The sequence below is a fragment of the Pteronotus mesoamericanus genome, unplaced genomic scaffold (genome assembly GCF_021234165.1).
Source record: "Pteronotus mesoamericanus isolate MK-2021 breed Mesoamerican mustached bat unplaced genomic scaffold, CSHL_Meso_final contig_121, whole genome shotgun sequence".
Taxonomy (NCBI): domain Eukaryota; kingdom Metazoa; phylum Chordata; class Mammalia; order Chiroptera; family Mormoopidae; genus Pteronotus; species Pteronotus mesoamericanus.
The window spans coordinates 2352198-2379251 of NW_026555046.1; the positions used below are offsets into that span (position 1 = coordinate 2352198).

A 27054-nucleotide genomic window follows, 5' to 3' on the forward strand; every position below is an offset into this window, starting at 1 on the left:
TAGCACTTAGCACCATGCCTGGCACACTGCAAGAATGCAATCGATGACTGCAAGGGTCGCTGTCAATGTCACCATCATCACTGTTCCTTTTGGGAGCCTCTCAGTCTCCTTGGGCAGCACTGCCCCTCTCCCCCCAGGCTCCACCAGCACGGGGTCACATGTACAATCATTTGCTAGCACAACTCAGCGTGAGGCCGCTGCTGCCAGGGCTCAGGGTAAAGGGGCAGGATGTGTGCTACTCTCTCACTTGTACCCCTGTCCCTGGGGGACCCACACCCTTGTGGGGTTAACCTGCCTCTGGCTCAGTACCCAGAGGGCGAAGGACAGAAGAACACGCTCCCGGCCCACCTCCGGGTCTGCATGTGGCTGGGCAACACCGCTGACAGCGCGAACCTGCAGCTGCGCAGAGAGGGCAAGGTGGTGGTGTATGCAGAGACGGTGAGCAGCCAGTGGCAGGGGCACAAGAGTGGGGAGGTACGGGGCTGCCATGGCCTAGCACCAAAAAATGTTACTGGAGAAGCTGGGATTGTGACAGGGCGTCTGACAGAAAAAGGCAGCAGACACTAGAGCTACCTCAGACATTGCCAGCTTGGGGTCCTTGGTTGACAAGCGATAGGCATGTGGTGACAGAAGCATCAGCTGCGTGGTCCTCTGAGGCCAGTCACATTCTCCCTGGTGGAGGCTTATGGGGAGGTGTGGCCTGTTAGCTCAGAGCATCTGAGGTGAGTAAGGCTCTGACTTGCGGGGGCCTTGTCTATCACTAAGAGGGCAGCCTAGGGCCCCTGGAGCTGGTCTAAGCAGTGCTGTCCAATAGAGTTCTCTGTGTCCTTCAGACCAGTCTACTGGTCTCAGGGACGGGAAGGCCTGGAACAGTCAGAGGGGCAGGAAACAAGGCAGCTTCCCACAAAGCAAATATGGGAAGCAGCCAGTCAGAGAAGGCTCTAGAATCCAGGGATGGGAGGGCAGGCAGGGCGTGGGGCAAGGCTGTGAGAGCAGAAAGGAGACAGGTTTTGAGTTTCAGGCTTTTTAATTTACTGAGTAGCACATTTTCATGGTTCCTAAGTTGTGTGTTGCAGGTGCATAATAATATGCATAACCAGCTCATATGTAGGGCTTGGGGGCGCTGAGATGGAGTGGGGATTCAGGAGGAGGTGCAGGGTCAGCACACCCAGCAGGAGAACCTGGAAGAAAGGCCCAGAGGCAGCAAAGAGGTGGCAAGTGCTGGGGCAGGACTGGGGTTCCCTGGGCGAACCGTGACACAAGTGGACAGGCCACACTGCAGGCACTGCCAGGCTGTATGCTGTCCTACTGTGTGTTGGGGAGGCAGCAGACACTGACAGCCTTCCCTCCCACCTCCACCCAAGTATGAGAACCAGGCCAAGTATAAAGACCAGTGGGGGCAGCAAAGGCTGTACCACTGCCCCAACTTCTCTGACGTCCTGGGGCACAAGGCTCTCCCCAAGGAGGATTTCAAGGAGCCCCCGGGATGGCACTGGCAAGGGCAGTGGACAGTGGAGCCTCAGAGGAGGTAAGTCTGGAGTGCAGGGCATGGAGCCTATGTGCCCTGGACATGCAGTCCTGGAGTCAACCCTTCTTTTCACTGGGGAGGCTGGTCAGCAGCAGACTAGACAGGCGGGCACACAGCCGCTGGAGCCCAGTCCTGGGGCTGGGGTGCCCAGGCAGAGGGCTCACCCACCACCCTGCCCCGCATGCCGGTCCACTGTCCAGCCCTTCTCAGAGCAGGTGGGGCTGCTCGCTGAGGGAACACTTGGCCAGCAGAGGAGGACCCCAGGGTCTGGAAGTTTGGGGAGATGTGTTGGGAATTCGGGGTCTTGCTGTCCCCAGGCTTCTCCTGGACACAGACATCAACAAGAGCCAGGTGCTGGAGGAGGTGTATGAGAACCAGCAGCGGGACATCACGGGGGCCTGGGTGCCAGCAGCCATCCCCAACACGGATGTGGTAAGCAGGGACAAAACTGTCTCTGGATACAGGTGCAGTGCAACCAGGTGGGCACCTTGGAAGCCGGGTTGTTCAAATGGCAAGAGCACTGGACCAGGGGTTGCCACCTAAGCCCTGCTCCCACCACTGCGTGGACCCTGGGCTAGCCCTGACAATGGCGAGTAGAGATGCCTTCGATCAGACCGCAAAGAGCAACACAGGGACAGTGTTTTCTTCCCAGGCCTCTTCAAAGGGAGGGCTTCCCCTGAAGGAGAGCATCGGCTTGGAGCTGGTCTAAGCAGCACTGTCCAATAGAGTTCTTTGTAATGATGGGAACGTTCTTTGTATGTGCTGTCCACCTGTGTCTACTGAGTACTTGAAACGTGGCATTGTGAGGGTGACAAACTGAACTCTGAGTTTTGTTTTTTAGTTTATTTAAATGTAATTGGCCCCGGGAGGCTGCTGGCTGCTGCATGGGACAGGGCGGGTCTAGCCCGTCTCACGCACACTGGGCTCCCCTCCTCAAGAACTGGCAGCCTGGGCTTGAGCAGACGGCAACATCCAAGAGAGAGCAGGTTGCAAAATTTTGCTTTCATAGTCATTACGATGGTTATTTCCTATTTATGGGGAGTGATATTGATTTTCCACTGCTGGTCAACATACAAAGTTTCCTTTTAAAAATATATTTATTTATAGTTTGAAAAGGCAAGTCAGTAAAAGCACATTGACTCTGCGAGTGGCGTCAGACATAGCAAGTGCTGTCTGCTCCCAAGGGGCAGGAGGCCTCTGTGGCCATGGGGGGCAAACAAATGTTCAGAAGAGGAGTGAAGGCGGCTTCCTAGCTCAGGCACCCCTCAGCCTGCCCTCTGTCCACCCGCAGAATGGACAGCCTGTAGAGGCTCGGGAGAATGTGAAGTGCCCCCAAGGCTGGCACGTGAAGAAGAACTGGACCGTGGAGCTAAACCACGCAGTGGACAATGAGGGTCAGTCCTCTGCTCACCAGTTGCAGGCAGGAGGGCCTGGAGCTGCCAGGATCCAACACTTCCCACAGCCTGAAAGCAGCCAAGCTCTCGGGTGGGATGGGCCTGAGTTCCTGGAGGTCCCCCAGCTTCCACCCTTCTGTGGAAAGGGAGAAGAAAGCCTCCACCCTTTCCACAGATATGGGCCACAGTTCTGAGACAGAGCGGGGAGTAAGTGCTTCCCAAGCACCTGAGCAGGGATCTCGTTATGGAGCCTGGGTTGACCCCATGTGGCTCCAGGGGAGGTGCCATGAGCAGGAAGTTTGAAGACCTGGGCTTGAGATGCAAACCCTGGTACTTATGAGCAGTGTGACCTTGTATGGGTCACATAACATCTCTGAGCCTCATCTTCCTCAACTGTAAGATGGGTGGTTGGGCCCAGGCCACCAAGGTGACATAGTGTGACCACACCTTCCATGGCCAGAGGGGCCCAGACAGAGAAGGAGCTGCCCCCGTAGCCTGCCCTCTCTGGCCCACCTCTCAGGCCTGTCTAAGCCTCCCAGCCTGTGGGCATATGGGCAACCCCAGGCCATGGTCCTGCTTCTGCAGGCTGGGAGTACGGCGTGGGGATCGAGCCCTCGGGCCTGCCCCTGGTCTGGAACTCAGTGGAGAAGACCTACTACTCGTGCCGGCGGCGGCGCTGGGCACGCGTGCGTTGGCGGAACCACGGGAAGCTGAACCTGGAGCAGGAGACCCTGTCCTTCCTGCAGCTGGTGAGGGAGCCACCTGGCAGGAACCTGGCAGGAGCGCTGGCAGTGTCCACGCCAGGCCATAGCAGGAGGATGACTTTGCTGTCCTTTCTGCAGCATCACGCTGGCCCAACCCAGGAGGAGGAGGGCTGGGAATACGGTACCATGGGCTCCAAGTTTGACCTGAACCCTCAGCCCCAGAGCCGGTTTCGCCGCCGCTGCTGGCATCGCAGGCTGGCCCCCAACAAGGACAAGGGCATTGCACCTATATTCCTCCTGGAGGGATCCTTGGTAAAGCCTCAGCAGGCTAAACACCCCTCCCTGCACCCCACTTCCTGGAGCCAGGGCCAATGTAGGCATGGCAGGCAGTAGGAGATGTCCTAGGTTGGGGCACTCACAGCAGGAGGGTGGGGAGTCTGGGCCCTGGGTCCACATCATCCAGCACTGGAAGGTGGAGCCCAGAAGGGGAAAGGGGTAACCTGGGCCTAGGCACCCAAAGCCTCAGGGGAGACTGTCATGTGGGCAGGGGAAAGATCTGAAACAGCAGGCTGAGAAGGAAGAGAACAAGACACCGTCACGGGGCCTGAGCAAAACGTTCAGGGACTCCTGGTGGCCTGCCCCAGAGGACACCAAGCCACCCCACCTGCCCTTCATCTATTGCATCTTCAACAGTGAGCACTTATTTGAGAGTCAGCCTGGGTGGTCCCTGAGGCCCCATATCTGAGGACAGGGAGAAAGGGTGGGGTGGGAGTTCTGGGGCAGGAGATGGACTCAGCTCCTCTATTACCCAGAGCCACACTACTACCAGCTTTTCTGCTACATCTACCAGGCCCGGAACCTGATGGCCAACCAGATCCAGACATTCCAGGGTAGGCGGCAGGCACCTCTTCTGTCCCAGCGCCCCAGGGGCCCTGTGATGTAGTCACCCCCAGTATGAAGAATGTGGCAAAGGAAGAGGGTGACTAACATGCAGACCACCTCCCAACCCTTAGCAGCTCATGGCCATAGCTTGGGGAAGAGACACCAAAACAAGGAATACAAGATGAGGCTGTTCTTGAGGTGTGTCTCCAGCACTGTGGAATCAAGGAGGGGTAGTTGGGGAGGCATCACTTCGTGTGAACCATTTAGCTGGGCCTTGGAGAGGGAGGAGTTTGCTGACAGAGTACTGATGAGACATGAAGGCAAAAGAGAGGTTGACACAGTTGGAAAGCACATGGCCCTTGTGTTGGACAGATGAGGGGTAAGGAGGAGGGGTGGCAATTTCTGGCCCCCTTTAGGAACCTGTCCTTTGTCTTCTGAGGAGGACCCATGGAAGGTTCCAGCTGAGACAATGCTCTAGCCCTGCCCGGCTGGTGGCGCTGTGTAGGGAACCAGGCTGCTGGAGGAGGGGCTGAGCCAGGCCAGTGTCCACTGGGCCTCTGCACCCACATCAAGAGGGCTATTTGATATTCCCTGGTGCAAAAGCCACTCGCTGATTCCGTGAAAAGGCAGCCACGTGTAGCCTGGTCCCCAGAACTCCTCCAGAGGAGCCATCCAGCCCTCTATCGCTGTGATGCCCAGGTCTCAGCCATAGTACTGTAAAACAGATTTGGGTGGAACAAAATGACCCTTGGCCTCTGGTTATCTGTCTCTTCTGTGGCTTACACTGAGGTAGCCGCCTGCTCAGCATGCCTGGGCCTCCCTGGGTATCTGGTCCAGTGGCAGCAGCAGCCAGAGGAGAGGAAAGCCTAACTTAATTCAGTGGTGAGACTCTCCCTTTTCCTTCCACCCTCCAGGGCCCTTCGTTCGGTTGGTCTTTTTAAACTATAGCCAGTGCACCCAAACCCTGAAGAGCTCTGTAGCCCCGACGTGGGCCCAGACACTCATCTTCCAGCACCTCCTTCTGTATGAGAACCCTCAAGACACCAGAGAGAGCCCCCCACTCGTGGTGCTGGAACTGTGGCAGCGGGACTCCCAGGTATGGCGGGCTGGGCTGGGTACAGTGGGACGTGCACCAGTGGGCCTGGTTTGCAGCACATTGTGTACACGTAAATGTTAGCCCTTTTCCTAGGCTCGTCAGGATCGCAGGGGAGGAGCCAGGACTCACAAGCTTGGCCACCATGTTCTGCAAACTTCCCCCTCCTTCCAGGGCAAAGAGAGCTTCTGGGGACGGAGCATGTGGTCCCCAGTGGTCTGGCTGGATGTTCAACACCGGATCCTGCCCCCCATGAGGTGGCACCCCCTTGGAAAAGAGTTGCAGAAGGAAGAGGGTGAGATCTTGGCATCCTGTGAGCTGATCCTCGAGACTGAGGTACTGGGAAAGAGGGCCCCACGCGCCTACAAGTTCCCACAGCCAGCAGTCCCCAACTCCACCCCTCAGGAAAGGCCTGGGACCTGGTGAACCAGACCGGTCTGCCCAACATCTCCCCAGCTGCCCTGCCAGCATCTGTTCCTGGGCTCCAGGGCTTCCTCAGTTGAACTCTTAGCGACCTGCTTTGAGAAAGGGCTGGAGGATAGCAGGACGAGCCCAACGGGACTGCATGCTCTCTGCTCTTTCACCTCATCCCTTCAGAGTCTCAGAAGGACGCTGCCAATCTTAAGTGTTCCCTGGAAGAATGGGGTCTACACCCTCCCCAAAAGCATGCAGCCCACGCTAAGGAAAATGGCAGTTGAGGTGATGACTGGGCGGGGTGAGGAGGGCGGAAGGGGAGGCAGGGAGCAAGCCTCACCCAGGGCAGGGGAACACTGTGGCAGCCTCTGCTGACCTTCCTGGGGGTCTTCCTGACCACTGATGTAAAGTTTGGACCCAAAGAATATATAAGCTGAGATGGAGGGAGACAGGAGAGAATGAAGAACACAAGCTCTTAGTGAATATGTTGAATTACTTTATCACACATCTGGCAGCGCAGAGAAGACAAGGGGCTTCAGTATTCATGATCATGTCTGAGCCTCACGCTGCCCCCCTGCAGCAGGGCTACTTTTCAGAGACGGAAATGGAGGCTCTGAGAGCCAGTGACATGGGGCTAAGTGGCAGAGCCAGAATTTTGTCCTGTCTGATGCCAATGCTAGGTTGTTTCTCACCTTCCTCTGAGAGTAGCATGGAGGTCCTCATGTAGGAGCCTGTGTACCTGGCCACAAATATGACAAAGAGCAAAGGTCAGGGTCCGCTGGCACTGCATTATTCCCCAAGGTGAGGCTTCCAGGCTGGTTCCTGCTCTGGTCCCTAGGAGGGCCCGATGAGTAGGAGCACAGACAATTCCGGGGGGGCCCAGTGTCTGGCAGTTGAGAGCGTGATCCCAGGGTACGGGCCACTGAACGGCCACGGCGTTCTACTGAAGACAAGCCAGCAGTGAGCTAGCTGACAGCAGGGAGACCTGAGAAATCTGGGCACCCCCTGCTCCTGGGGCCTTCAAGGTAGCCAGCCTCAGGAACTCACTCCTGAGACAACTGATGAGAGACCAGAGCAGCAGGTGAGGAAGGGCAATACCTAAGGGGCAATGGAAGCCAGGGATGGACAGTCACACAGTGGCCAGAGGGCACCTCCCTCACAGAAGAGGGAGGACAGTGTCCACACCCTGAGAAGAACCACTGATCCCCTGGCCCTGCATGCTCCCTGATGCACCGCTGCTGCCAGCACAGCTCCCCTCTCTGCCAAGACCCCCTCACAGAGGCGTTGCTGCCCCCCTACCTCTTCCGGCAGATCCTGGTCTGGGGGCTCCGGAACATGAAGCGGGTGCGTTCCCCCTGGCTGCTGGTGCAGTGCTGGGAAGAGACCGTGCAGACAGAGCCCATCAGGGACTTCCAGACCAACCCCAACTTCGCCCAGTCAGTCCTCTTCCTCACACTGGTATGAAGGGCCCGGGCAAGGGCTGGGCAGCCTGCCCCTCAAGAGAGACCTCACAGGGCCTTTCTTTGGGCTCGCAGTTCATGCCGACAGAGGGGGCCTACGCGCTGCCCCTTGTGTTGAAGGTAGTGGACAATCAGGACTTCGGCCAGCAGACCATGGTGGGACAGGCCAACATCAACTCCCTGCAGCCCTACTTCTGTGACCCCTGGGCCTCAGACTATGTGCCCCCACGGCTCCCAAGTACGCCCTCTCTTCTGGCCCTTCCCCAAGCCTCACGAACCAGTTGGCACGGGGAGGGATGAGGCCTCCCTTCCCACCCTCTCCTTTCTCCTGAGATTCATGATTACACTTTCTCCACAGAGCTGTCTGTGAACAAGCACCAGGTGAGTACTGGGCTTGAGGTCTCACCTTCTCTCACACCATTTCCAAGGCACAGTGCTTGTCCTGTGCCCCCCTGCATGAGGCCTAATTGAACACAAGAATTCTAAAGCAGCAAATTCTCAACCTGGACCGCACATTTGAATTGCCTGAGAGTTTTAAACAATTCTGAGAGCCAGGCCACTGACCAACTCCATCAGAATCACTGGGGACAGGACCCAGGCATCAGCGCTTTTATCAAGCCCCCCCCCCCGCCCCCGCGCCCCTGCCCCTGGGTGATAACAATGCTTTCCGCTTTCAGAACTCCTGGTCTAGGGCAGCCCTTGTTATAATTGAATGCACAGAAATCCCTGGGACCTCTTGAGCAAAGGCAGATTCTGATTCAGCAGGTCTGGAGTGGGGTCTGAGGTCCTGCAGTTCTGAGCCCTTCAAATCCAGTCCGAAGCTGTGGTCAATGAGAACTGGGAACTGTGCTCACCCTCCTTCTTGCCCCAATCCCACATCTGAAAACCCCTGAATGAAAAGGCCCATATGAGGTCCACCCTGTCCTCCACCCACTCCTCTCGGGAGCCAGGTGGTGAGCGGGCTATGGGCTGCCCAGCTGTACCTGACTCACACCCTCTCCTTTCTCAGCTCCTAGATAACCTCATTGAAAAGTTCTGGTTCAAGTCCAGCAAAGCCAAGGTGATAAGGGCTCAGCCCCAGGGATCAAGGAGCAACTCCAGGCAGTTTAATAGGTGGGGGTAGGACGAGCCTGGGCAGAGGAAGGCCAGCTGCCCCTCTTCCTGGCCAGGATGAATATGAGCATGAAGTGGACTGGTGGAGCAAGCTGTTCTGGGCCACAGGCGACCCCAAGTCCCTCAAGTACAAGGACAAAGACTACCATACCCTGAAGGTTTGGAAGTCCCCAGGAGGAAGACTGCTGAGGTGGAATAAAACCTGATGGGAAGGCCAGCAGACCTAGCCCTGGTTCCACTGGGAACCACTAAGGTTGGGAGGGGGGATTCTCACGGCCACCCCACTCCAGGCCACACGTCTACCAGCTGCACCCATTTAGGGACCAGGGCTACACCAGCCAAAGCAGGCAGCGCTGCCCCTGGGACTGCTGACTGGGCAGACACTTGGAAGGAAGACCTGGGAGTTGGTGGTCCCTCAATCCCGATTCCAGGAAAGGCCTCCTCCTGGTCAAGCCCAGGCCTGCTTCCCAGCAGCCTGGGTCCCACATACCCTCTCATAGGTGTATGACTGCGAGCTGGAGGCCGTGCCAGCCTTCCAAGGCCTGCAGGACTTCTGTCAGACCTTCAAACTCTACGAGGAACAGCCCAAGTCAGACAGCCCTGTGGTAGGGGAGTTCAAGGTGCGTGTCTAGTCCAGCAGCTAAGCTGCCCTGTCTCCTCATGCCACTTCTGTTACCAAAAGACTCTAATCAAAGCCCTGGCAGTATATGCTCCTTGCAGGATGGGGCAGGGAGGGCTTGAAAAATCATTTGGGGAGTGCGGAAGCAGAGACTGAACTATGAAGAGGTTCAGAGTGACCTCCCCTTACACAGGAAGGTGAGTGCCTTCCCATCTCCGCTCTGGCTTATGCCAGTTTCCCAAGGCCTGAAAGCCTTGGAGAACGAGTTCAAACCTGAAGGGGATGGGGTTTCGATGGGAGCTCACATCAGCAGAGACTGGCAGTCACCTAGCAAGCACAATCCATTTGCCTAACGCCCTCCTAAACACAGGTACACCTGTACGGCATCTCTGCTACACCTGCCTCTACCTGCCCTTGAAGCCTTCTGCCCCTGCCATCCTCACACAACCCACTCTCCTAAGCCTGGACCAGGGCACCTCCTGGAGGGTTCTATAGACTACAACTGCCAACACTGATCTTCTCAACACACAAACAGGGCCTCTTCCGTGTCTACCCCTTTCCTGAGAACCCAGAAGCCCCCCAGCCCCCCCGCCAGTTCTCACTTTTGCCCGATAAAGACGACTTCCCTCAGCAATGCTTGGTGCGAGTGTACGTGGTGCGAGCAATCAACCTACAGCCCCAAGACTACAGTGGCCTGGTAATGAGCAGCCCCAAACCTTCAGTGCCTATCTTCTGGGGCCCCACCTCCCACACCCTGCCCTGAACTCCCTGTGTCCTAGAGCTCCCTCAGGCTGCTGCCACCCAGACTGCCTCCTCCCCACAAGCACCAGCTGGTGCAAGCAGCTCATTTCTTCCCCACTGCTGCCCTCCCTGACCAACCTGAGTTGACTCTCCACTTCCTCTTTCCCTGCCTGACCCCTAGTGTGACCCTTACGTGATCCTGAAAGTGGGACAGACAAAACTGGGCAACCGGGACAACTACCAGCCCAACACTCTGGATCCCATCTTTGGCATGTGAGCTGCCCCAACTTGCCCAACTCAACTTCACCACTCCCATCCATGCAGTGCCAGGAGAAAGCTCTAGGAGCTAAGAACTTGCATTCCTTTCTAGCCATCCAATTCCTAGCATGGTGTCTTACACACTGAAGGTGCTCAACAGATAGAAGATAAATGGGTGGGCAGCCCAATACTACCTTCCCTCTCACATACATTGTTTGGGATGGAAGCTGAGTTCCACACCCAGGCCTATCAACAGTATTTCCAGCCATACTAGGGGATGGTTATTGGCCGACAACAGCCATCCGGGGTCCCTAGCCACATGACCAAACCAGAGTGTGGAGCATGACTGTGGGGGCAGAGTTGCTAGAGGGGAAGCATATAGGGAACATGGTCCACGGTCTCTGCAGTCTCCAACACCCTCCCACCAGGATGTTTGAAGTGAGTTGCACCATCCCTCTGGAGAAGGACCTAGAGATTGAGCTGTATGACTTTGACCTGTTTTCACCTGATGATAAGATTGGAACCACAGTCATTGACCTTGAAAACCGACTCCTGTCTGGCTTCGGAGCTCGCTGTGGGCTTTCCCAATCCTACTGCCAGTGAGAGTGGACCTAACTAAGGGCAAGGGCACAGAGAAGGGTGGAAGAGTGAACCCACAGCCCACTTCCAAGATGCCTGCATCCTGAGCTGGGGACCTAGAGCCTGAACTTGTCTTCCCCTTTCCCACCACTGGTCATCCTGTAGCTGAAAGTGGCATCTTCTCCAGGACCCACACCTTTTCCTCTCACATATCCCACAGGTCAGGGCCCTTTAGGTGGCGGGATCAGGTGCCCCCAAGTTTACTCTTGGAACACCACGCCAAGCGGAAAGGATTGCCTCCACCTCTATTCAGCCCTGAGGGTGACTCTGTTTTTTACAATGGGAAAAAATTCAAGCTGCAACGCTTTGGTGAGAAGTACTGCATGCTGCCAGAAAGCACAGGCCCAGGCCTCAGAAACCGGGGAGGTTCCAGGATGGAAGAGCTGCCAAAGGGCAGCCCTTTCCCCTTTCTCCTGTAGAGGGCAACCATGGCCACTGTCCAGGCTGGGCACGAGGAAAGTGGGGTGCTACCTGGGAGAGGGGAAGGCTAATGACCTCGAGATCCCCTCCTGTCTCCCTCCAATCTAGAGTCCAAGCCCCCTACTGCTCAATACTTGGGACGCAAGAAGGAGCGCCTTGCACTGCACCTCCTGCACACCCAGGGGCTGGTACCTGAGCACGTGGAGACCCGGACACTGTACAGCAACAGCCAGCCAGGCATTGACCAGGTATGCGCCCGGAGGGTCCAGATCGGGAGGCGGGTGCAGTGCATACATCCAGGACAGAGCCTATGAGGGGAAGGAAAGTCCGAGCATTCACAGATGCAAACAGACAGAAGACATGCACACTGTGCATGTCAATGAGCAGGAAGTTCCAGTGATGCCACTTAGAACAGAGAGATTCAGAACTGGAAGTCGTGTACAGGAAACCAGGCCATGTGTCTACTATAGGACAGGCTGAGGTGCCCTAGAAGCCAAGGCCAACACTGTCTCAGTCTCTTCTAATGGATGGCAGGGCAGCAGCACCAGGGCCAGTGTACAGACATAGCACATCTGTTTTGGCTGTTAATTGCAGGAACCCAGAACAGAGAACTAAAAACCCCACAGGCCTCTATTATCATCTACCCTGTAGACACCAGAATGGCCCACTTCATCCTTCACATCTCTCAAGCTGATACCACATTCTAGACAAAGTTTTTAGCTGAGCATTTAAAAAAAAACCCCACACTTTCTCATTAAAACTATTCTTAAAAGAATTAAGTCAACTTCAAAAAATAAAAATTAGGTCAGATAGTTTGAAAGAATGTATTTATCTTCCTTCCAATGTAGGCAGTTCCTCCCTTTTCCTTTTTCTCACCGGTTTCACCCTTCCCTTTGACCTCTGTACTTTGTGGATAGCTTCATATCCTTGGGACGTGGTTACACAGCCTAAAACAATCAGGAGATCTCAACTGGCCATCTAGATTACTGGTTAATAAATGAAACCCCAACCCTATCCTGGAGCCTTCCAGGAGCTGCTAGCATCACCTACTAAATGGCATTGACCCTCCAGACCTCAGTCACAAGTGACAATCAGGCCTCATGATCATCAGCCTCAAAGCCATCATATACTACCAGCCTGACTGCACTGTTCTCCCTGTCTGAAGCCATTCCACTTCAGATACTGTACCCCACCTCTCAGTGCTGGGAGCATGACCTCGGCAGACCTATGCACCTGGAACAGGGCTCCGCAGGCCAGCACACCGAGGGCAGTGACTAGCAAACCCCAGCCAGCTAACCCATCTCTGCTTTAGGGCAAGGTGCAAATGTGGGTGGACATCTTTCCCAAGAAACTGGGGCCTCCTGGCCCCCCAGTCAACATCAGGCCAAGGAAGCCTAACAGGTGAGCATGGGTGCACTTCTCAAATCTCTGTACTTCCCAAGGCAGCCTTCCCAGGGTTGGGGCACCAGTGCTCTCAATAAAGGAGCAATAGGCATGCTTTCGTCTGCTGAGAATCTACGGGGCTTCCTTCCCAAGTCCCACCAGTGCAGCACGAGTGTGAGCATGGAGGGCAACTACCCAGGCCTCTCTCCCTTACCAAGGCTGTGCCTGGGGAGCAAGTCCTCAGCAAAGCCTCAGAGAGCTGTGACCGCAGGTATGAGCTGCGCTGCATTATCTGGAAAACTGCCCACGTGGACCTGAAGAGTGTCAGTTTAAGTAACGAGAAGATGAGCGACATCTTCGTCAAAGGGTGAGGCAGAGGAGCAGGGTTCTAGCACAGCCCCCCAAGAATCCCCAGTTCTAGCTTTCCTGCATATCTTCCTCAGCCTGGGGTAACATCTCTCCACATCCACTGCACCTGGCGTCTGCTGGTCAACCCTTCCCATAGGGCTCCAGCTCAGGGATGGGGACAGTGCACATGAACCCCAGGTAAGAGGACTCTGACCCCAGGTGGCTATTCGGGCTAGAGAATGACATGCAGAAGACAGATATCCACTACCACTCCCTCACTGGGGAGGGCATCTTTAATTGGAGATTCGTCTTCACCTTGGACTACCTGGCAGCTGAAGAAGTGTGCGTCCTGAGCCAGAAGGTAAAGGGCCTGGAGGTGGCTTTCTCTTCCTGCTCCTCCCTTTGGAGACTTGCAAGCTACACCAAAACGCTTGGAATGAGGCCTAAAGCAGAAACTCCCTTCCTTGACGGCCATTATACTGGATAATGGGCTCTTAAGATGGCCACAGGGACTCTCAAAGGACAGCAGCAGTAACACGCTCTTCTGCCACCCCTCAGGACTACATGTGGAGCCTGGACCCCACAGAGATGAAGTTTCCAGCCCGGCTCATCATCCAGATCTGGGACAATAACATCTTCTCCAGTGATGATTTCCTAGGTGAGATTCTAGCATAGGGCCTATGACCTCAGGACAGGGAGCTCCTTCTTGCTGACAGCATTTTTCTGTGCTCAGGGGTCCTGGAGCTGGATCTGTCTGACATGCCCCTCCCAGCCCAACACGCAAAGCTGTGCTCCATCAGGATGATGGACGCTGACTCCAAGTGGCCCCACTTCCTCCAGCACAAGCACTTCTCCCTCTTTCAGAAGAAGACTGTAACCGGCTGGTGGCCTTGCCAGGTCCTTGAGGATGGCAGATGGCGCTTGTCGGTAGGAGCTGGGGAAGGTGTCTACTGCACAAGACTGCTCTGCCCCATCACTTGGCTCTAATTGATCCCTGGGGGCCTTAGTTAAATCCCCTTTCCTTTGTGGATCCTGGGAGGAGGCTCCTGCTATCATAACTCGGCCTCTTACCCTTTGCGGTGTTTCTAGGGTAAAGTGAAGATGACGCTGGAGATTCTGTCAGAAAAGGAAGCTTTAATCAGGCCAGCAGGGCGAGGCCAGTCAGAACCTAACCAATACCCTACACTTCACCCTCCACTGTAAGGGTCCTGTGGGACAGAAGTACCAAATCTTTCTTCCTTATTCATAAAGCTGAGATGCTAGGCCTGGAAATTTGTCCGGGGTGGTGCTTGGTGGGCCTACAAATGGAGGGGTAATTACTTCCCACCACCCCAGCTCAATGCTCAGTGACAATCAGGAAAGAACAGCCATTGGGAGGTGGAGGATGGGGCAGAAGCTGCTTTTAAAAAAGAAAGGTCTTTGCCCTGGAAAAGTTGACCCAAAGGCCCTCTCTGCCTTCCATTCTCTGATATCAACTCTGCTCATGGACAGGCGCACCAACACCTTGTTCACGTGGTTTCAGTCACCTATTAGAAACTTCTGCCATGTTTTCTGGAAACGTTATCGCTTCAAAATCATAGTTGGCTCAATCATATTGATTGTTGGGCTTATGCTGTTCAGCTTCATATACTCAACTCCGGTGAGTGATGACCACGGGGAGAGGGACAAAGGCACTCTTTTTGCTCATGGGCTGCCTCTGGAGAGAGAAAGCCTTCTGGTTGCTAGCTCTGTCTGTTGCCTGTTCTCTCTAGAACTATTTGGCCATGAGCTGGATCAAGCCTGAACTTCGGCTGAATGTGCCCGTAAAACTATTCACCAATACCATCAATTCACTGAACACCAGCAATGACAGCTCTTCCATCCCCACCACCAAGCATCCTAACCTAGAGCCTACAACAGGCCATCAGCCGAAACTCCTGCAGGGACCCATGAATCACCTGCAAGATATTTTTCCAGAACTTCCAGCCCCACGAGGCTAATTTGCCCATGTTTGCCTGGCTTTCCTTTGCCCATTGTCAGCCTTACCCTGGAGCTTCCTGAGAATTCCTTGTTTCTATCTTCTAGGGCAGCAAGGGGCTGGGGATATTCTGGCTGTTCTGTTCAGAAACCACTTCCAGCAAGAAAGGCAAAGCTGTAATTTTCCACTAAAATAAACAAGCTTTGTAACAAAGAACACCATGTATGGGCAGACAGGACACACCATGTAATGGTCAGACGGCTTCCTGTACCACGCATCTTTCAGGCAGCCCTAGGCTAGGTGGGGACTGCATTTCACATCTTCTCTGCCTTCTTTAAAAAGCCTCAAGGCACTCATGAGCTGAAATCACACAAAACCGACAAGTTTGAGCTCTCTCACTAACATGCCTCCCCCACAAGAAGACCCCCCGCTCCTCTTCCACCACTGCTTAGGTCTTCTCAAGAGCCCACCTAGGTCCTCTCATCACAGAGGTCTATCCAATCTCCCCCTGAACTCAAAGACGACAAAAGGACCATTTGCTTTTTCAGTTCTACTCGATCATAAGGCGAGGCTCTAGGTCTGTTTGTCCTCTGGCACTCTGGAGGTGCTCTGCTGTTGTGGGGAAGGTGTTGGGGGGATCCCACCTCAATCCCACCTTCAGGAGAGTATTATCGCCCACGATGTTTAATTAAGCACCTGGGAAGGGTATAAAAAAGCCCAAGAGGACAGAAACCCATACCCAGGTAAGGTGACCTTCCTTTCCTTCTGGGTTGAGCTGAGGATTTCCCAACAGGGGAGAAGGCAGAGCAAGGACTTATGGGCTCAGGAAGAAGGCCTAGACCCTCCTCCAAACCCACCCCTAGAAGGAAGAGCACTGAGTCAGAAGCTAGTGTTTAGTGTCCATCAGCCATTTTACGAATTTTCCTTAGGCTATAGAAGTTCCGGGTCCCCTATTAGTGGATTTCATCACAGGCAGACAGGTGAGCAGTATGGTGTGTGACCCCTTGTCAAATAAGGCAGTAGAATAAGGGCTGACCCCTGGAGGACGCACTCAGACTGTTGCTCCATGACAACGGACGCTTCCAGGCACAGATGATGAGGGCCTATTGACTGCAGATTTGCAACATGAGAAGAGCAACTGTTTTTTATCCATTAAGAAAAAGAAACCAGATCTTCTCCTGGAGAGTATCCAGGCCGCAGATATATGAAGAAAGCTTCAAAGTAGGATTCTGAAGATCATGACAGATACAAAACATGCAGTTAAGAAAGCTCCAGATGGTCCAGAAGCATTTCCACGTGGTCAGATCACACGGCAAAGGTTGGTTTTGGTGTCAAAACCTGGAGCAGGTTAGTGTCACAGTTAATCCCATTTCATCCATGAGATCTTCCAATATTCTCTTGACTTGTATACCAATTTCCAGCCAAACATGACTAAGGGCCTAATGGTACCTAATTGGGAAAGTCACAAACACACTCACAGAACCAGGATCCACGTGGACAAACAAAGTCTAGAGCAGCGAGCCAAAGCAGAAAGCCCTCTCCCTGTGGACACCTAATGAGGGTCAGTGAAATATGTTTGTTCTGCAGCCCCAGGCCCCAAGAGAGAGGCATCAAATGTCTGTTTTGAGCTCAGGCTGCATTTGGAGAGGACAATAAGAGGAGGGAGAGGAAGGCAAAGTGAGGGAAGAAGTTTCCATCCAGATTTCCAAGGAGAGTTCCTCAGGTGAACAGAGGCTCAGACAAAAAGCAAAAATCAATGACTGTTGGGAAGGTATGAGGAGTTATCAGTTTTCCATTCTTTGCAGATTTAAATGAGAAGGACAAGGGTCCTGAGTCCCACACAAAGGCAGCCTGGGCAGTGAAGTTCTTTTCTGTGTTCCTGGCATCATTAACAGCAGATACTCTGTGTTCCCAGTGGACAGACTGCAGGGAAAGGCACATCACAGCAGCATTGCCCTGGGGTAGGTGGGCTTCCTGAACCAAAGTCAGAGGTCCCCAAGGATGACCATGGGAATACAGTGTCCCTGCATTTAAAGTTCCAGTGACAGAACAGAGTCCCTGACCAGCTGCCAAACACTGGAGAAGACTGCTGGGCTGTGTGCTCAGGACAGCGCCTGCTCTTCCCATGCCTTACGGTGACAACCACAGGGCTGGTGCCACAGAAGGGCTCAGTAGAAACGCTTTCGGCTCTGTTCCTGCCACTTGTTATAGAGTATGATCCCAATGACAATGGCAAATACGGAAAACACCAGAGAGAAGAAGACGATGAGGAAGAGGGCGAGGCCACTCAGGGGCGGCAGAGGTGCTGTCACTGAGGAAGTGAAAGAGAAGAAAGTCAGCACCAGGGAACCCATCCTTCTGGGAAAGACCACCCAACAAGCTATTAAGCCCCCAGGATCCGAAGCTCATTTCTGGGAACCAGAGCTCACTCTTCCTTTCCAGATGCCTTAATCTGAAAACAAAGCAGCCTGCTCCTGCTCATCTGTAACCTGGAGACGAGTGGCAGGCAGGTGCCAGTGCTCCATATTCCTCTGGGGAAGGACAGAGAGGAGGCGGCCCTGCAAGCTGTGGGTTGGAGGTCCCTTAGCCCATCTCCGGTTTGCGACTCCTCACACCATGGGCTGTTTCCCAGGGTCCCTGTGCTCACTCTCAGGCAGCTTCATGTTGTCCACCGAGGGCAAGAACACGTCTCGATGCAGCTTCTCCTCTTCTGGGGTTCTCTCCACTGTCAGTTCAAATAGCTTCAGGGAAACAATGTCATGGTTGTCTGAAGGAAAAAGAACAAGAATTGTTCAAGCCCCCTCAAAAAGAGGTATCTTGGAGTATCTTGACTCAAGCTTCTGACTCACAGCTAACTAGCAGTGACCTTGAAAAAAATAATTGCGACCTCTCTGTTTTCTCATCTAGTAAGAATAAGGAATAGGAATATTCTACATTATTCCATATTGAAAGTTTTTATCAATAAGCATTACCTACATAATTTAGAAATTTAGAGATGATACAAGAATGAAATCCCTCATGATACGTAAAACGTTCTAGGACAGTGAGAGAATCAGCAGCACTGAGCTTCCCCTTGATGAGAACGACACATGTGCAAGACAGGAAAAGGCCTCTTGGTGGCGGTGGTTGGAACACAATGTTTCCCTTCCTGACCGGGCCTAATGCTTTGTGGCTCCTTGTAACTGTGACCCTGTATACCACAATCTGAATGCCATAGAGCTCATGGCTACTTGGCTGGTTACCGGGGACTGAATTTCTTGCCATTTCTATTACTAGGATGGCATCTACACCTGCTTGGACTCTTAGACTCTTTAGAGGATCCCTAGATAGGAAAATGGGGACTTGCCTTCAATAAGATATTTTCACTGTCAGGACTGAGTTTGAACTATGGACAGAATAAAAAGCCAGGGCAACGCTCCTCAAGATGTGGGACACCAAAGGATGCGACAACTGGAACATGTCCCTACTTTCTCAGCCATTTTCAACAGTCTACTGCGTAACAGTAAGAAGATATCAACAAGAAAGACCTTAAGAGGAAGACACAATTTCTATTCAGGAACAACCTATTGTCAGAGAACACAGACTTACTATCCTAGGCATTACCACTAAAAACCTTAAGCAAAGGACTCCTTAGGATAACCAAAACATTACTGTATTCTTTTTGGTCATTTCTAACAATTGGGAACAACTTCCCAATGAAAATATACCAGGAAATTAACTGACAGGCCCTAGAAACCCATAAATTCAAAGGAAAATTCAAAGCAGACAAGGACACATCTTTCAACTTGAGTCATATAACAAGATTACATAGCAAAACTGTAATGCTTGTGCCTCCTGCCCCTGAGCCAAGGAGAGCTCCGTCCCAGAGCTTCAGCCTGTCTGCACAGTAGTTAGAACCTAGCTGCCAAAGCAAAGGGTGACAGATGAATGCTGCAAAGGGGCACAGGGAACTTCTTGAAGTGACAGAAACACTCTATCTCGACTGAGGAAGTGAGCACACAGGTGTAAATATTTGTCAAAACTCTTCAAACTATGTACTTCTATTCTACAGAAAATATATTCAATAAAGTTGAATTTTTTAAAAAATCCAGGATTTTAAAAATCAGTTTTCATTTTAGAAATCCAAGTTCCCAGCTTCTCTTGCAAAACTAAACCATGGCCTGACTGAGCCCACATTTTCTCTTAGCAGTGTTGACTGGAATCGAGCAGCTGCTGCCCATTCACATGAGTGTTAGCCTTTCCTTTCTGCCGGAAGAAAATTCTGTTTCATATTAGCTTTATTCATAATAAATTATGAATTTTAAAAAACCCATGCATTCAGTTCTTTATCTCTTCTCAAATAATGTTATGATTGGGGCTAAAGCCAAGGGAGAGAACAAGCAAATAAAGAGAAGCCACAAATCGAGCCCTGATCCATGTGGCTCAGTTGGTTGGATGTCATCCCTCAAAGTGAAAGGTCACCGGCTTGATTCCCAGCTGGGGCACATACCTGGGTTACGGGTTCAGTGCCCCTCGTCAGGGTACATAAGAGAGGCAACTGATAGATGTTTCTCTCTCACATCGATGTTTCTCTCCCTCTCTTTCTTCCTCCCTTCCCCATTCTTTAAAAAACAGTAATTTTTTTTAAAATAGAGAAGCCATAAATCTGGACAAGGAGAAAGAAAGTCCTGAGGAGATGGGAAAGGAAAAGCAGCAGGTACTGTTGGTGCCAGATTTGTCACGGCAGGCAAGACCCTCACGGCAAATGGTCAAAAGAGCTGAAGAGCCCTGGTTAGTGAGGCTCCATTGGTTGAAGCATCGTCCCATAGACCAAAAGGTCATACAAGCTGAGCACCTTACAGTAACCAAAAGGTTCGCAGTTCGATTCCTCATCAGGGCACATGCCTGGGCTGTGGGTTTGGCCCTGTTTGGGGTGCATGTCGGAGGCAACCAAACAATGTTTCTCACATCAATGCTGCTCTTCCTCTCTCTCTTCATTCCTTCTCCTCTCTCTGAAGAAAAAGAAAAGAGCTGAAGAGAGGACACAGAGCAAGGACTGAGAACAGAGTGCCATGCACAGCCAGGACACAGAAGTAACTTCCACTAGAAGAATGCTAACAGCACGGCAGAGACACAGGTCCAGGGCAGCATGCTCAGAGGGGGATGGCTGGAAACAGAAGCATCTCCACATATGACATTCAGAAGTCTGGCCACAAAGGAGGGCCTGCATGTCAGTCAGAAGAGAGATGGCAGAGTCACAGAAAAGCCTAGTTAAGAGAAGGGGAACTGAGCATGTTAGGAGAAGAAAGAGAGGAAGTGGACTAAAAAGGGCACCAGAAACAGAAGTGTGGAACTTAAAACACAAGCTGGAGAGCTGGCCCCATGAAGAGGCCAACTACTTTCCCATAGTTCTGACCATCTCCTGAGATGGCTGTCTGAGGACAACTTAAGCCTGGGGTCTTAAGGAATCTGGTATGGAAATGTAGGAAGATAAGCACTCCCAGGGTACCTGCTTCCCAGAGTTCTGCTTGTCTGACTCTTTCCTCTGAGAAGCCTCAGACCTGGCTACCAAGATGTGACTTCCATCGGGGCAAGTAAGAGGTGCATGTGGCAGTACCTGAGAGATCCCCCGTGATGGAGGAGGTGCCGAAGTAGTAGCCCCGGGGCAGGCGGACCCCTGGCACCTCAATGCAGTCCCTCCACTCGTGCTTGCCATCAATGTCCATCATTATCTAGAATAAAAAGATGAGAGAAATCAGGGCCAGGCCACAGGAACAGGAGCCAGACAGCATATTGGTCCAGAACAGGGACTCACCGTCAAATGCCTCTTGACATAGCGAATCACAAGGAAGGTGTCATAATGGAGATTTCGGACAATGGCTGTACAGCCCCCCAGCTCTGTTGGCCTCCCATCCCGCTCATGATCGTAGCTGAGGGAGCCATTGTTCACCATGGCTGAGATGTAGGGGAACACCCGCTAGGAAAGCAAGGAAGGAAAACCAGAGGACAGTAAGGAAGTGTTCCTTGGAACGCCTGTGCAAACAGCAAGAGAAATTGTGCACATACAAGCCGAGCACCTTACAGTAACCAAACAGCCTGGCCTCATCATTAACAACCCACTAGAACCCACACTCAAGGGACACAGCCCAGGAAGCAACTGAACTCTGCACATGACTTCAGGAGACCTCCTCTAAGGCTCTGGAGTCTGATTCTAATCTCCTCCCAGGGATCACCATTTTGCACTGGTATTCTGCCCCAGATTAGTGGCTTTCTTTTTATGTGCATGTACCTATCTACCCACTGCCATGTCAACTTCTTTAAGAACAAAATAATTTACTATGCTTCTTTACATGTCTCCACCTTTGCACATCATTTCCCCTACCCCAGAACAAGCATTCTGCATACAGCAGGTATTCTGAAAATACCTGCTTGATCAGGGAAATCTTTCCATTCAGGACAGCTCCTTTCAAATTCTAAAATCCTACAAGCACATGATGCTGAATGGATTAAGACTCAGACAGAGCACTGCCAGAACCAGGCTGCTGGATGGTGTTCTCCAGCCAAGATGACTTTTCTTAGCCAAAAAACCTTCCAGCCTACTTCGGCTTCAGCCACACACAACTCCCAATAATACACAGGGCAAAGTTTTCCCACTGCAAGTTTCCCTCCCATTCCCCCCCAGACCCTCCCATTTTCCCCCAGATCCCCCCATTTCCCAACCTATTTCAGAGGCCCTCTCTCCAATTGAGTTGTAGGAGCAAATTTTTCCTTAGAAATGATGAGCTAACCATTCCAGGGCAAGCCCAGTGCTAGGCAGTGTAAATGAAAGGAGAGGTCACATGACACATGCCACTCAATGAGTTCCACACCATCCCGAACAGTCAACATGCAAGGTGAGGGTACACTAAAAAATCAGAGACTGGTGACTCTTGAGACAATAGCCACATGGATACTTAACAGTAGCAAATGTTGGATGAACACAAAGGGAATAAAGGATGACCATGGTAGATCGAAAACTGAGTACCTGGACTCCTGGAGAATATCGCCTCTTCTGGGCCTGAGAGGGTCCAACAGGTTTAAAAACGAGAGGGCACAGAAGACGGGAGACCAAGTCAGAAAGAAACGGCCATGGAAGAGCCAAGACCCAGCTGTGGTGGATAAGCAAACCAATCTCAACCCCCAAACAGAAATTGTCCATGAAGGGCATTCAAGTCCTTATGCCCCTCAAAATTATAGGCAAAGCTATATGCACTGGTGCTTATACATTTTCTGAGGTAAGGATGTATCACTATCCCCAGGTTTTCAAAGAGGTCCTCTAGGAAAACCTCTCTAAGGTCCTGAAGCTTTCAGAAGCTTTATACAACAGACAGCATGATACTATCCAAACGGTCCCCACTTAAGTCTCTGAGAGTCAGATCAGGCCACAAGTTTGTACTCAGACAGCAGTATTTCTATAGCAAGGAAAGAGACAGGTGTGACAAATAGGGCTAAGTTCTTCCAAATTCAAGATGCCCTTTGCCCTGACTGGTGTGGCTCAATGGGTTAGGCATCATCCTGCAAACCAAAAGGTTGCTAGTTCAATTCCCAGTCAGGGTACATGCCCAGATTGTGGGCCAGGACCCCAGTTGGGGATGTGAGAGAGGCAATAGATCATTGTATCTCTTGCACATTCAGGTCTCTCTTCTTCTTTCTCCCTCCCTTCCCTTCTCTACAACAATAAATAAAATCTAAAACATAAAAATTAAAAGATGTCCTTTACTGCCCAGATCTCAGAATATGGCCAGTACCCAGAGGATACACAGCCCAGCACTTGAGAGACTGTGAAATTAACACTAATCCTAAGGGATCATTTACCCTCTAGTTGGGCCTATGGACATGTATTTCCAAATAGCTGTTGTCACTCTAACCTACGTGTGGGCAAGGAAAAGTTTCATGGGAGCATTGCAACATGACAGATAGCTCAAAGGTATTTAGTTTTCCTCCAGAAAACTGCTATAGTTCTAATACCAAGAGATACCAAGAGATACCAAGAGATACCAAGAGAGGGTCAGCACAGCGCTGCCCCGCAGTAAAGGTGCATGAGGGTGTACAGGCCAAAGCACTCCTTCCGCTGATGCTTCTTGAGCACCTATTACCAGCCAGGCACTATTCCAGATACTTTGAGTTTGATGGGAAACAATACAGACAGGTACCTGCTCTTGTGGAGCTGACAACAGAGTGGAAAAGACAAATGATAATAAAATTCCAGACAGTGATAAATACTATGATGAAAACAGAAGAGGTGATACAATAGAGACTGATAAGGAGTCAACATCTAAGCTGAAACCGAGAATTAGTTAGAGGGAGTTCCCCAAAAGCAGCATGAGTTTGGCACGTTTGTAGTAGAAGACACAGGTGTCTGAAACCCAGCTAGTAAGGAAGAGGCTGCTGTGAGCTGAGGCAGGAGCCAGATCCCATTGGGCTCTAGAGGCCACAGTGAGGAGTTTAGGATAAGCCTCAGAGCAGCTCCCAGCTGCTTTCCTCTCAGGCTGCTGGTCGAGTACATACAGGGCTACAGCATGAGATGAACTGAATCAGTGGATGATCAGACTGCCAAAAACTACTCTTCTACAACTACCATCTAGAACACCTATTTTCAACAGGTGTGCCGCAAGAATTTTTAAAACATGCCATACCTGACTGTTGAGTCAGGGGCACTGACCTCGTCTCCCTTACTGTCAAATAAGAAAAGTGACAATAGCCAACACAATAGCCACCAGTGTGAATGAATCAAACTTATACGTATTTCTTTGTCAGGTCAGCAAAAAATACATTTTTTTGGTGTGCCACAGAATTTTAGTAATTAGTTTATGTGTGCCATGAGATGAATAAGGTTGAAAATTGCTAATCTAGAACATCAGATTTATGAGTATGCTTATCACACATTTTACAGAAATGGGCTTGACAAGAAAGCTCCTAACTTTAGTGACCAGTGAGGAAAAGGAAGGAATTTAAAATGCCCTGGGGAGCTCTGACAGTCCCAAGGCCTGCTTCATGTACCAACTCAAGAGAGTGCCTAGGAGAACCATCCATAATCTAAAGGGGCCTTACACATCCCAAGGCTGGTGTGGCGTCCAGCTATGCAGTCAGAGGTAACTTGGTCCTCAGGATCGCCTGGGGGAGATTTTCAGCTGCACATACATGTGTGTCCCTCAGTCAAAGAGACTTATTCAGTAGGTCTAGAGTAGGGAACAGGTTTATTTATTAAAAAGTAGCATAAACAACCAAATTTAAGAAACACTGCACTAGACAGAGCCCCACAGTTTTAGAGCTGAAATCTGTCTCCTTCAGCAACTCATGACTTGGCCTCGAACTTTGCCCCTCTCACTTAGTAGTAATTATTTAAATGCATCTTATTTCCTATATCCAGTTAGAAGATCATTAAGTGTTTCTAGGGTACCCAGTAATATCACATAGTGGCAACTTCTTTTCCTTGGAAGGCAACCTGTATGTAACTAGAACGGAAGGCTAAAGAATCACACTGACGCAGGCAAAGGTGGCAGTTTCATTCCTAACTCAAGAGTCACCAAAAATGAGGGACTCCTACTATTATACGAATTGCTGTCTGTAGGGTAGAAAAATGTTTTCCTATTTTTGTACAGCAAAGCCACTTAAAAAAAAAACAACTCTCTAGATATAGTTGTACCTTCAGCATATCTTGATTGAACGGAGGCCCATGAACTTATGGATCAATGAACTGTATGCTAAAATTCCACAGGTCTGAAGCACATGAGTTGTGAACCGATGGAGAGAAAAAAGCAAACATGGCCTCTGTCACCAGGGAGAGCCGGGTTCTAACTGTGGTCATACCACTCCTGGCTGCATAACTTTGGGTGAACTCCATCATCTCTAAGATTCTATCTCCTCACTAGAAGCAGGAAAAACAACACACAGGTCACAGGGTTAATTACAAAGATGAAATGAGACATGAAAAGCATCTGGTACAGTGTCCCACATTCAGAAGGGGGGTCAAAAAATGTTCATTCAATCTACAACTAAATTAATGAATTTTGAGATAGAAATACTGTTCACAGGTACTCATATATAAGCACAAAGCCAAATAGACATCATTTAGAACAGTAATTCCCAGACCACTGGCTTGTCATGGACCAGTAAAATCTTGTCATGGACTAGTAAAATATTACCAAAGTAACAGGTTTGTCTTTGTTACTTTTCTGACCTATTAAATATATTAAATACAATGACAAAATAAGCAACCATCTTTATAAGCATCAGGTTTTTCTTTTTATGAACATCATTTTTAAAAGAACATTTCAATACCCAAAAAAAGTAACTATGTAATGTCATAATAAAACGTTTAGCATCTATCAAAAGTAACCTCACTGTTCTTACTCTTAAGACTACTGAAATTGTCACCAACCATCATGAGCTCGTGAGCTTGGGAGCACTTCATAACCACTCTTTCGGGCAGTTTTTCCAACTAAACCAACCTGTGGTTGAGTAAGCTGGCCAAGTTTGCTCTCTGAACCTAGATAGATATGAGGAAAAGCAGGGTAGGAGAGAACAGAGCCACACTGGCTACTGCCAATATATCTGCGGAATGTCCCTTGTGAATGTCACTTAGTGGTGAAGAGTAGCTAGCATTTTCTGAGCTTACTCTGTGACAGGCACTGTATCAGAAATATGCACTTATGCATTCCTTTAATTACCACAACCCATGGGGTTGTAGTATTGGTACTGCCATTTCATAGGTAAGAAAACTTGCTTAAGAGAACACTTTTAAGTTTAAGGTACTGAGTAGTAGTTTGAAATAGGTAGTCTGGCCCCAGAGTCCTGGCTCAGTTACTCAGTGAGACCTACACTGCTCTCAGTATCTACCAAAATGGAAAATTGCTTAGTATATACTGTGAGATACAAAAACAAAACAAAACAAAACAAAAAAACTCCAACAAAACCTAGGTCTCTACCCTGAAACACAAACACTGGTTCCGGATTAAAGGAAAGACAGATGTAACAACTGAATGCAACACAGCATCTGGGATTTTATTTTGCCATAAAGGACACATTTGAACAACTGGTGAAATCTAAATAAGTCCAGTAGATTAGGTAATAGTATTGATATCAATGTTAAGTTCCTGATTTTGATCACCATGCTGTGGTTATGTAAGAGAATTCCTGTGTTTAGGAAAAACAAGTAAATTATTTAGGAGCAAGAGAACATCATGAAAGCAATTTACTCCTCAGAGGTGGGATAGTTCAGAAATATATACACAGATACAGACCGACAGATACACCCACACGCACACACACAGAAGTAAAAGAAAAGGCAAAGCAAATATAGTAAGAAATTAACATTCTGGGGAATCTGGGTAAAGAGCACTCCTAATTTTTGTTGTAGTATAACTTATCTGTAAGTCTGAAACTATGTCAAAATTTTTAAAAGATTAAGCTGAATCTAGTGTTTGCCATATTCTCAATTTTTCTGCGTATCTAAAAAATGTTAAAGTTTAAAAAAAGTAGGTTCATGTGGTGCAATGTCTTACTTTTAAAGATTTTTGTATGTTTTGCTTTTGTTTTAGCCTTTTCTGATTTTTCTATAATGAGCTTTTATATAAAATAAGAACAAACAAATGCTTCTTCTATAGCATCTCCCTTCACGCCTCCATCTAACTCTCCCCTTGGATCAGTAGTGGAACACACTGTCACTTCTTCAGACAGACATTTTTCAGGCTTTCAAAATATTTTAAGTTGCTGGCCCTACAGCAATCTTCACCCAACTACCCCTTTATGCAGGGATCTGGGTATAAAGGTGACAGGATAACTCAGCAATACCCACACTATGAGAGTGAGATCAGTGAGATTCTCAGTTACTGGGCAGCATGAGAAGACCCCTGCTCCCTAAGCCCTCAAACAGCTACCAACCTATACTAGGGACTTTGTCCCTAAGTCTTAAAGCTCCTCAGCTGAGGACACATAAAAGGGGTGAAACCAGCCAGCTGACTGCCCAGAAGACTTTCACATTCGTGAACATTACCATGATCTTTTAAACTCATGGGATGATTTTAATCCCATTTATCTTGTGACCCCACTAGAACCCAAATAGTATAATTTGAGGACTTCAA

At 50.5% G+C, this 27054-nt stretch overlaps 2 protein-coding genes across 6 annotated transcripts in view; one reads left to right on the forward strand and one right to left on the reverse strand.

Moving 5' to 3' along the window:
* The window catches only part of FER1L5 (fer-1 like family member 5), a 48026-nt gene extending 33051 nt beyond the window's left edge, over nucleotides 1-14975 (forward strand). Inside the window, exons 24-53 of the mRNA XM_054585662.1 lie at nucleotides 307-438; nucleotides 1365-1528; nucleotides 1846-1960; nucleotides 2820-2922; nucleotides 3508-3671; nucleotides 3786-3938; nucleotides 4174-4318; nucleotides 4439-4516; nucleotides 5423-5604; nucleotides 5776-5969; nucleotides 6210-6300; nucleotides 7327-7473; nucleotides 7551-7713; nucleotides 7834-7856; nucleotides 8485-8535; nucleotides 8645-8746; nucleotides 9089-9208; nucleotides 9743-9904; nucleotides 10130-10221; nucleotides 10635-10805; nucleotides 11006-11154; nucleotides 11374-11513; nucleotides 12578-12666; nucleotides 12920-13015; nucleotides 13216-13357; nucleotides 13555-13654; nucleotides 13730-13923; nucleotides 14086-14195; nucleotides 14488-14635; nucleotides 14748-14975. Coding sequence (XP_054441637.1) covers nucleotides 307-438; nucleotides 1365-1528; nucleotides 1846-1960; nucleotides 2820-2922; nucleotides 3508-3671; nucleotides 3786-3938; nucleotides 4174-4318; nucleotides 4439-4516; nucleotides 5423-5604; nucleotides 5776-5969; nucleotides 6210-6300; nucleotides 7327-7473; nucleotides 7551-7713; nucleotides 7834-7856; nucleotides 8485-8535; nucleotides 8645-8746; nucleotides 9089-9208; nucleotides 9743-9904; nucleotides 10130-10221; nucleotides 10635-10805; nucleotides 11006-11154; nucleotides 11374-11513; nucleotides 12578-12666; nucleotides 12920-13015; nucleotides 13216-13357; nucleotides 13555-13654; nucleotides 13730-13923; nucleotides 14086-14195; nucleotides 14488-14635; nucleotides 14748-14975 — 3948 coding nt within the window. The remainder of the gene's footprint in view (nucleotides 1-306; nucleotides 439-1364; nucleotides 1529-1845; nucleotides 1961-2819; nucleotides 2923-3507; nucleotides 3672-3785; nucleotides 3939-4173; nucleotides 4319-4438; nucleotides 4517-5422; nucleotides 5605-5775; nucleotides 5970-6209; nucleotides 6301-7326; nucleotides 7474-7550; nucleotides 7714-7833; nucleotides 7857-8484; nucleotides 8536-8644; nucleotides 8747-9088; nucleotides 9209-9742; nucleotides 9905-10129; nucleotides 10222-10634; nucleotides 10806-11005; nucleotides 11155-11373; nucleotides 11514-12577; nucleotides 12667-12919; nucleotides 13016-13215; nucleotides 13358-13554; nucleotides 13655-13729; nucleotides 13924-14085; nucleotides 14196-14487; nucleotides 14636-14747) is intronic.
* The window catches only part of LMAN2L (lectin, mannose binding 2 like), a 30715-nt gene continuing 15143 nt past the window's right edge, over nucleotides 11483-27054 (reverse strand). For 2 of the 5 annotated variants that reach the window (XM_054585990.1, XM_054586019.1), the window contains 5 exons: nucleotides 21957-21989; nucleotides 20748-20909; nucleotides 20550-20664; nucleotides 17601-17720; nucleotides 11587-17264 (listed from right to left, as the gene is read on the reverse strand). In XM_054585990.1, the coding sequence (XP_054441965.1) occupies nucleotides 17122-17264; nucleotides 17601-17720; nucleotides 20550-20664; nucleotides 20748-20909; nucleotides 21957-21989 (573 nt within the window). In that variant the 3' untranslated portion in view covers nucleotides 11587-17121. The other 3 variants (XR_008530185.1, XM_054586011.1, XM_054586003.1) reach the window with 3 other exon arrangements.